The following is a 9792-nucleotide window of genomic DNA, read 5'->3' as shown; positions in this document are numbered from 1 at the left end:
TGTGCCACTGCAAAGTACTGTGTAGTAGGCCATGGCAACACACATGGCACCACTGATAACTTAATCATCTGGTTGATAGCTCCCCTCCATTGTAATCATAAGATTTATCCTAAATAAATCATTTGATTCCTTCTGCTCAGAACTCATCACAGTATAACAATTGCCCCAATCATAAGATAGACTCACATGTACACAAAACAAGGTATGAGATGATGCTCACCGCAGAGGGCATCATCTCCACCTCCAACCAAGGAGATGATGAGAACCAGGGGGTGCCACAATAAGTCAAACTAATGTTTGTACAAGTTTGTTCACACAGGCACATCTCAACTTCAGTCTCCAAATTTTCTTGTCTTTTCTTGGCAAAGTTCAAATAACTAGCAGACATTAGTTTTTTGGAGGAAAAAGTGTGGAACCAAACAGAAATACTCCCCCCTCCCCCCCCCAAAAAAAAATGGTTTACACAGTATCTTTTGTTTTAGCAGCAAATACCCTAAGAGCCACAGTGATGTGTCCCTCAAAGTGAGATGCTGCCCCTCCCCATTTGGAGAGTGATCCCAGCCCCTTCCTGAAAGAAAGACTGGACAACTCAACCAGTTTGGATGTTGGTAGTGGTTCTTCACTCTGTTATACCACACTGCTCAGCTTGACTCAGTACTTTCATCTTCTCTTGTATTCAGACATCCCCCCTCATCATTGGGAGGGTGCTACAATCTTGTAATTCACAAAAGTACCAGAGACCTCTGTATCACCCACCAACCTCATCATTTTTCCAAATGGAAAATCACCATGGAGACTCAGTGCCTCCATACCACCTCCTCCTTTATTCAAGAGGAGACCAATGGTTTGATCCACCCATATCATGAATATGTTCATCTAGGCAAAAGTGATGGAATATTGCTTCCACCCGTTCATCTCAACCCTATTGTGAGTGGAGTTGTGTCAAGAATTGTCAGGTCCTCTCCATCCAGTCATCTCACTCTAGGGGATTCCGGTTTCGAACATCCTAGGGAATTCTGGTTTCACCCATCTTTGCAGGCAGTTTGCAGCTTGCTGAGAATTTCATTGGTAGTGAGAATCCCACTCGCTACACTGACAGTCTTTGACCTTGACTTGGCTCCCTGGTGGAAAAAACGATGGTACGAAAAAATGCATGAGTGACATTTCTTCCAATGAAACACCACTTCACAATACATGTATATGGATGTTGATCATTTTAAAAAAAAGGAAAAGTGTGAAATCAATGTGAAATTCACTTTGAAAGTCATGTAATATGATCAATATCAACAATAAGTGGGATCAAGAAATTGGAAAACAAACTCACTGTTGCGACGTTTCGCCAATTATCAATTGGCTTCTTCAGGCGAATGATGCTCCCGAAGATGGAATGGCCTTTAAATAGTGCGAGATTGTGCAGATTGCACTGGACCTTGTCCAGCACGCGAAAGACGGCTTGGGATCTTGCGAACGGCCCGGTCCCACGCGTGCGATGAATTGAAACGAAGACCTCCTCTCTTGTTAAGTGTGGGTCTTTCCACACATTCCCAGATGGCTTCCTTGACACCTCTTTCACACCATTTGGATTCTCTGTCCAGGATAATCACTTCCTTGCGACCTTAGTGTTAAATGAGTAAATGAGTGGTCATCGGGCCGTTCGCAAGATCCCAAGCTGCCATTCGCGCGCTGGACAAGGTCCAGTGCGCTCTGAACAATCTCGCACTATTTAACGGCCATTTCATCATCAGGAGCATCATTCGCCCGAAGAAGCCAATAGATAATTGGCAAAACGTCCCAACAGTGAGTTTGTTTTCCAGTTTCTTGATTCAACTAATTATTGATCTTGTACTTCCACTGGATGAATGAGAAGAATTCACATCAGTCTATGATCAATATCATATCAGAGCTCAACTCCATTTTAATAATCATTCAGAGTGCCACACTGAATTAATGAAACAAACAATGCCTTTAATAATGCACCTCATAACCCTCATTCGAAATGAATCAATTGTACTGAATCGCACTGTTGTTAAATAATTACCAGAAAGCACAAATGTCATTAGAATGAGAATGATGTTTGACAATTCCTGTTTGTTGTTAACACACAACTGTGCAAAGATGAAAACCAAACCTACGGGCAACAAGTCAGGAGAGTTTTTTATAATGTGGGGAATAAAATATGACTGAGCGCTTTAACCAACTTATTATCAGTATTTAAAAATAGAGAAATTTAGACCACACAATGAATACAACAAATAATTTAATGATTCACTGATCAGTTTAATAGTTTCCACTGGCTAAAACTCAAAGTTGGGTTCAATCCCTGGCATCAATCCAAATCTTGATATTGTTCATTATTATCTCCAGGTGATAATCTAATTCTACAACATAGGGTAATTTTACAGATATGGCTTTGTCTGCCTAACCCGCGAAAGATTTCTACACAATTTTATTGAATGTGATGAAAAGTTCACTTATCTAATGCAACAGTACAAAGATATTATTACATTTAGCAACTGAGATGACAATAAAAAACAAACAAGCAAACAAACACAGAAAATGTTCTCCACTACAGCTGGCTGGTGTGTTCCACAACTCACTCTGTCTAGGGAAAGATCACTTTTTCTCACTCCTAATACAGATGCCAGGTACCTCAACAGCTCGGTGTTCGCTTCTCCCTCAACAGGGGGCGCTGCAATATGAACTCCAACTCCTTCATGACTGATCTCTGTGACACATGAAAGGAAACGGTACTCCTAATACAGTTGAACCTCTCGTATCCGGACAAGTCGGGACCGGGGCTCATCCGGATAAGGGATTTGGCCGGATACGGGAGACTCGAATGCTTTATACATATACATATACATACACATGTACTGATGTAGCCCATTGTAGTACCACATGTAGTAATGTGTATACTGCAACCTTTTCATTGTTTATACACTCAGTAACAGACCCCAAAATCGAGGTTCGTGTTTGCAAGAATGAAATCATTTTCTTTTATAAATTCTTGGGATGATTTACCTAAATAATTATAAAGAAATGTATCAAGTATATGTAATTCATGTGTGTTTGTGTAGGAGTTTTCAAGGAGTTGGGAATCCCCCTTTCCTCCCGTAATTATTAAAAAAAAAAAAAAAATCACGGCGAGATTGCGTCCGTATAATAGAGAGATCCGGATAAAGGGAGGCCGGATAAGAGAGGTTCAACTGTAGATTGAATTTACTTCAAAATACCACACTACACATCATATCTTACATTTTTAGTTACATCACTTTGTCTGATTCTTCAATCTTGAATAGTAATAGATGGCTGCTCTGCATGTGCTGCATCTGCTCCTAATAATGCAGATCAATGGTTTTGTCTATGGAGAGCTATAACAGCTAACACAATAATTCTTCCAATATGCCACTGTCATCCATGCAACCAAATAAAGTCAAGTAATTAAAACCAAGTTACGGCATATCTGAGGAGTTCGCACAAACAAATCTGACAGAAAGCTGCTCAATCATTATGATCAGAATTGGATTTCCTATAATGCTATAGTAGGACAAGGGTTTTCCTTGCATTCAGTCTCATAGGAGATTTCACTGTACGGTACAAGGCGTAGCACTCTTGATATCTTCATAATGCTGCGAACTAAAATGTCTATTGATCAATGATCCATCATTCTTAACAACAGAAAAAAGACTATGTTTTCAAGCAGTGTAATATTGGAAAACTGGACAGAACATTTTGAGTGCCTCTATGGTCTTTAGCAAATGATGAAATTGGTCAAAGGCTTCTTTAGCATAAGCTAAAAATGCACACAATAAGACTTCTAAACCTGCAGAATTCTATATTGATCTTGAAATAGTGAACCAAATCTATTCAAACAGCAGTGAATAAGCCATAATTATTTCATGAGAATCTTTTTTTTTGTGAATTTTACTCTGTTTTACTTCTTGCATTAAGTACAAGTCAGATTGTAAACTTTTGGTCTTTGAACTTGTCCCTTCATTCTGGACCTTTCATGATCAATTATGATTAGTTAATAAATGTATTCAGGTTGTTTGTAGTCCAGGATTTTGTGTGATACTCCACACCAAAGTAAAGTGACAGCAAACCTTGTCATACATTGCCTCTTTTAAACAAATCAGTTATCATTCACTGCAAAGAAAATCATAGCCTGAAGATGAAACTACTTTTCCTAGGCCTACACGACTCTTTCACAAATACTTTGTTAGGCCAACTTTTCTATGTCCTTACCTGAGATATTATTTTGTTTGGCTCCTGGTTTGGCCTGAATTGAGATAGATATGGTGCCATCTTTCTTCTGCTTCCAAGGTCCAGGTGGGGATTTCTCACCTGAACTTGATGCACCCTATGATAACATAATGCAAAACTGGTATGATTCTATGTTGAGATGGTTGCAATGGGTATGTCACATAATGCACACATTACCTGTCACTTCAGGCCAAGGAAACAGTTCTATTCAACTAAATCCTCATTTAACAAAGTGGTCCTCAACACATTGCACAATTGCCCAGTAAGTTTGAGCTATGAACCCAAACACAAGTATGCAAATAAACATACAAATTTCCTAGATGGATAAAATCAACTGATTATACTATTACTAAAGCTGGTCACTTTGCTTAGTGTGTATAGAATTTAAAAATTTCTCTGGTGTTAATACTGTTACCAGAAATGGAGGTAAGAGATCTTGAGAGATGTGTGATCTGCTACAGAAATAAACAAACAAACAAACAAACAAAAAGCAAAAACAAAATGATGTTAAAGATGATAATTAACACTCGTCTATCAACACTGACAACCCATCCCATGAGGCATGACAGCCTGTAATAGTACCCGCAGGTAGGCCCTACTGGTACTAGACATTGCCTATAAATGGTTGTGTGTACCATAGACAACCTGAATAACACGTTTTATTTGATAAGAAACAACATAGCAAGTGAAAACACTGCATGTGAATAATCAATTCAATTTTCTTCTTCTTTTAGGATAATCGGTCTTCTTCAATCATAAAAAAGCTTACTGCAGATGTAAATTTAGTTGCATGCATCACATAGAGGAGAATCATGCTGAAAAGGTGCTTTTTGCAACATTGGCAAACTCAGGGAGGTGGGAGTAGAGTACCGGTAAGTCAAACTCACATCTACCTAATCTATTCAAGCACGCTGTAATCATGGTTGCCATGGAGACAAACAAATGGAAATGGGAGAGTAGTTTGCCACTTTGTGTTGATCAAATATGCTAGATTTCTCTTTTTTTCACTATCTCCCCCGCCTTGTAGGGCCTAGTACAAATGATGCACAGGACAGAGTGGATCGGTGAGAATTGGATGCGTGAGTTTAACTTTGCCCAAGTGGAACTGTTTTTAAATGAGAGTGCAGTAAGTGGGTTTCAGACTGTTCCAAAGTTAATTGAGAGCATCTAATTCTCACTGATCCATGAAATAGGCCTGTGCATCATTTGTGTTATAAAATGGCCCCATAAATTCATGAAATATAACCAATTTTCCCATCATACTTCCCGAATACCTAAAACGCTATTCAAGACTTGAGCCATGCGTTTGGATTTTACTGGACGCATGGCCATGCGTTTGGATTTTACCGGACGCATGGCTCAGTGTGGATCAGTTAAAATCAATGCATGACAATTGACCAATCAGATTGCAGAGATTCTAAAGCCCATTTTATAATAGTTGTATTGTCCAAATAATATTGTCTCAAGTACCCCACATAACTCACCTTGTCACAAGTGTATCATTTATCAATAAAAAAGATCACTCTCCATCAGGAATACCTTTGAAGAATGTAAATTAGACCCTCTAACTACATTAGGGCCTAGATATACTTGCAACTGCTTACTAAAGAGTATTGAGACGAGTTAGTTTAATACTGACAATACCGGTACTCTCAATTGATTGATGAACGAACTAAGTTTACTAAATTTTGCTAATAGATTTAATTATAGAAACTATAGTATTAGTGGGTATTAGCACATGCATACAAATAATGTCTGCTGTGAGGGGCACAGTTAAAATTATGGGCCCAAGTAGCCCCGGAGACCGCGCCGCTATGCGGCGGTAGTTATGGTTTCACATTTAATTCACAGTTAATCATGACGTCATTTTGATAAAAAATGGGACACAGCTTTTTTCATGACTCCACTGCCACTTTTAACCAATCAGATGAGAGCAATCTAACGTTTGAGGTACCGGTATTATAATATTAATTGTATAATAGTAGGCTTTATATTCCACATACTAAGAATGTTGCAATAGGATTGGTCCAGGGCTGATCACGTGATGAAGCGCAGTTTTGCCCATCACATCACCTGAGAAGAAAAGTTCGTTACACTCTATGTTGATAGTCCCTTTTGTTTCGCTGATCTCCACACAGTCCACATAGTCCTAACGCAAGATGAGTACGCGCGAAATAAAAGTGCGTTGCACTGTGGACTATCATGTGACCTAGGTCACTTGATAGTACACAGTGCAACGCACTTTCACTTCGGTGCCGCGCGGTGCGCGCAGTAACTTCATTGTTTTGTCATCTACGCGCACACGTAGCCTAAGCCCCTAAGGATACCTAAAGACAGCTAAAACGGTTTCAGATGTGGAATAAAATGGGAATTTCTAGGACCCTAGATGTGGAATATAAAGCAAATAATCAACTTTTAGTTTCAGGCAATGAGACAAACTATCACTTCCTCGGCGTTCTGAATGTGTACGCTATCTTTCCTCAGCTGCGCTTCGGAAAGATAGCTACATCCAGATCGCCTCGAAAGTGATAGTTTGTCCCATCACCTTCACCAACGTTGATTATTTGCTTACTATGTACCACGGTATTACAAAACCCTTAATAGTCGAGGTTAGTAAAACACACCTCTTTTTGCCTTCTATCCCCATACAATCAGATACCCAATAATGGTGTCAAACTCCAACGTGCGTAAAATGTCTTTATGAATAAATTTAATGTCCAAAAATGAAGAGGCTAGACTAGCTATAGTATTAAAGAAAAGATAAAGTTTATAGGCTAGGTCTCGATGTCATTGTATTACGAACCGTTTTCAAGACATCCGAGCTGGACTTCTTCTTTGGCATGCTGTACTTGAATATAACAAGGGACAGCGGGCGAATTCGCAGAGATATAATTGGTGTCATTAGTTTATGAATTTTACAATCCGTTCATAGGTTCCCGACACCACCACTGAATGCCATTGATATTTTGCACCCTTTGCAACTTGTGTTCCTTCCAGTACAGTACATATCACGTGGTACCAGTGGGGGGACTCAGTATGTAGTCTGCTGCCAAATTGCCAATTTACCCAAAAGGTGAGAATATACTAACTTTTAAATAAACAATGATATTTTCTCTACTAAAAGTATCCGAAGGTATAACAATACTTTGAGTGATAATATTTATAAAATAATACTTAATTTCACAAATAAAATATAGATAAATTCTCCAAACTCCTCACGTAATTTTTGTGATAGTCTAATCGCTTCGAGTAGCCAAACATGGCAGCTTCCTTGACCCAAACAGCTGTGACTTCGCGGTAAGAATGTAGTCTAGTCATGCCACGACATTATATACATACACAATTTACTTGACAGAACCATTTATATCCCATATTTTCTCGTAGCTTGTCATCATTTTGTCGTACTTAAGAACCTGTGATGGGGCAATTTTGCTAGAATAAATTTGTAAATACGGGATCGGGAATAACAACTCGTAGTCCCATATGCTTATATATTTGTATGTTCTTGTGTATTTCGAAATGAGTAGGCCTAGCCTATGCAATTCGACGACTCTTTTCAAACATAAGTTATATTTTGGATTGACTAGCCTGTGATGAGATGTTCTTGATTCTTCTTATGTGAATGAAATGCAGAAAATTGACTACATTATCAAAAGATATACAGACTCCTCGTGAGTCAAGTCGACGAGAGGGGCACATCATATTCTTATCATCATAAGCAGATGCCTTTAAACCTGTGCTGTGGCTGTGCTGTGGAGTCTCTACACCCACAAGTAAACCCAAGTAGACTCATGTACTGTAGTAAGTAAGTCCTGATTCGTGAGATCTCATTGCCAAGAAGGGCCAGGGTAGACTCTAGTAAAATTAGTAATCGTTGGTAATAAGATTAATGGACTTGCCTCATTGAGGCTTGAGTTGCTGAAGATTGAGCAACATTCGACTTGAGTCTAGGCCTATAGCTTTCTATATTTTTTATGTAAATTAGTTGTAGGACTAGTAGTACGGTCTATATCAGTCTTCTCTTCACTCTGTTGTTGAATCCTCTTAATGCTATCACCATTTCTTTTTATTTACAGTGTCAGCTCAGTTTTAAACAGAGATGTCAAGCAATTCGGCAAGAAGTTCCTCTTTGATAACAATGAGGAAACGTGTTGGAACTCAGATCAGGTATACTACTTTGGCCGGTTTTGGCATATAATTTTGCTATTTCATGATTGTACTTGTAAGTAGTAAAAGTAATGGTATTGGTATCAAAGTAGTATTTATGATAGTAGACAGTTCATTGTTACTGTTGCAATATTTGACTATCATTCCTATTTGCATAATTTTGTCTATGAATAAAGGAAAACATATTATTTCTTTCACTGCCAATAGATGCTGAATAATGTCTATATCCATGTTGCTTGCAATTGCAGTTGGTATCTTTACATGCCAGAATTTTGCATGAAGTATTCAACACAGTATAGTGAGGTTTATTGCATGATGAATTTTAGTTTATGGAAATGGAGCTACACATTTTGGTAATTTGATTTGATCCTTAGGGCAAGCCTCAGTGGGTTTATGTGGAGTTCCAGGAACCCAGTCACCTGAAGGAACTCCATCTGCAGTTCCAGGGGGGCTTTGCCAGCAAGACCTGCTGGGTGGAGGGAAGCCTGCAGGGTGATGATGCCAGCAAAGTCATGGACTTCTACCCAAAGGATGACAACACACTACAGATATCCTTTGTTTTTGGGTGTCTCAGTAATGCCTTACATTGGGAAAGAGATGGGGAAACATAAAATAGGCACACACACACACACACACACACACACTGTCACAAATGCTTAGACAGCAGACACACACATAGACGAGCACATGCACACTCAATATGCTTGAAAATCATCTGTTCAAGGTTGTCACTGTCTTATTCGAATCATAACACTGTTAAATCATATCCACAAATTCTTTGGATAAAGCTGACTTTTTGCTAATGATTACAACCTATAATGATGACAGTGTGTTTTGTCACGCTGTCTAATCTAAAAAAAAACATTCTGTATTCAGTAATCATTTGTAAAGCGTACATATGTGACCTTGCATAACAAAACCAACAAAAAGTTGCCAGACATGGATTTTTAGTTAAGAGCAGATTCTGAAAGAGCAGACTTTAAGCTTTAAAATGATGTATAACTCAATTCAAATTGGACTCTCCTGACCTTTCCTAGTATTGGACAGAAAGCACATACTCTGGAAAGTGTGAACTGAGAAGAGAGGCTGTGAAGTACAGGGTCTCTTCAAGTGCTTAATCTTTACTAAGCTGTGCTGATTGGACAAAAAAAAAAGCAGGAAGTAAACCACTCTAGCAACACCCATGAAGGGATTATGAAATCAAGCTGAAATTAAGCATCTTTTATCAACACATTCTGTAGATGATTAATGCCAACTTTAAAAGCAGTAGCATTATCCTTTCCGAAGTTATTAGAGTTGAAAGTGAAGGGTATGGACAGGGTTTTTAAGAAATGAAAAGGGGACTCTATAAGACACACCTAA

The 9792-nt window shown here is 38.7% G+C and overlaps 2 protein-coding genes across 2 annotated transcripts in view; one reads left to right on the top strand and one right to left on the bottom strand.

Moving 5' to 3' along the window:
- Window positions 1-574: 574 nt before the first annotated feature.
- Window positions 575-7202, bottom strand: LOC139745539 (UPF0235 protein C15orf40 homolog). Its single transcript, XM_071655930.1, has 4 exons — window positions 7067-7202; window positions 4246-4360; window positions 2598-2725; window positions 575-1121 (listed from the first exon to the last, which is right to left on the bottom strand). Exons 1-4 carry the CDS (start codon window positions 7163-7165, stop codon window positions 1023-1025), a joined length of 441 nt encoding a protein of 146 aa, XP_071512031.1. The 5' UTR covers window positions 7166-7202; the 3' UTR covers window positions 575-1022.
- Window positions 7203-7522: 320 nt separating this feature from the next.
- Window positions 7523-9792, top strand: part of LOC139745538 (nuclear receptor 2C2-associated protein-like) — a 5969-nt gene continuing 3699 nt past the window's right edge. Inside the window, exons 1-3 of the mRNA XM_071655928.1 lie at window positions 7523-7560; window positions 8340-8430; window positions 8805-8978. Of these exons, the coding sequence (XP_071512029.1) occupies window positions 7523-7560; window positions 8340-8430; window positions 8805-8978 (303 nt within the window). The remainder of the gene's footprint in view (window positions 7561-8339; window positions 8431-8804; window positions 8979-9792) is intronic.

Source organism: Diadema antillarum, unplaced genomic scaffold (genome assembly GCF_040938485.1).
Source record: "Diadema antillarum isolate AM-2024a unplaced genomic scaffold, OU_Dant_1.0 seq00001274_RagTag, whole genome shotgun sequence".
Taxonomy (NCBI): domain Eukaryota; kingdom Metazoa; phylum Echinodermata; class Echinoidea; order Diadematoida; family Diadematidae; genus Diadema; species Diadema antillarum.
The sequence above is the reverse complement of the archived record's forward strand: the minus strand, read 5'-3'. Positions and strand labels throughout refer to the sequence as shown.

Bases quoted from the DNA above. Each gene is read 5' to 3' on its own strand.
- LOC139745539 (XM_071655930.1), bottom strand. From the start codon at position 7,165: ATGACACCAATTATATCTCTGCGAATTCGCCCGCTGTCCCTTGTTATA. The intron at 4,361-7,066 runs GTTCGTAATACA...ATGTTATCATAG, and splicing joins GCTCGGATGTCTTGAAAACG to GGTGCATCAAGTTCAGGTGA. The intron at 2,726-4,245 runs GTAAGGACATAG...CATGTGTCACAG, and splicing joins CAAACAAAATAATATCTCAG to AGATCAGTCATGAAGGAGTT.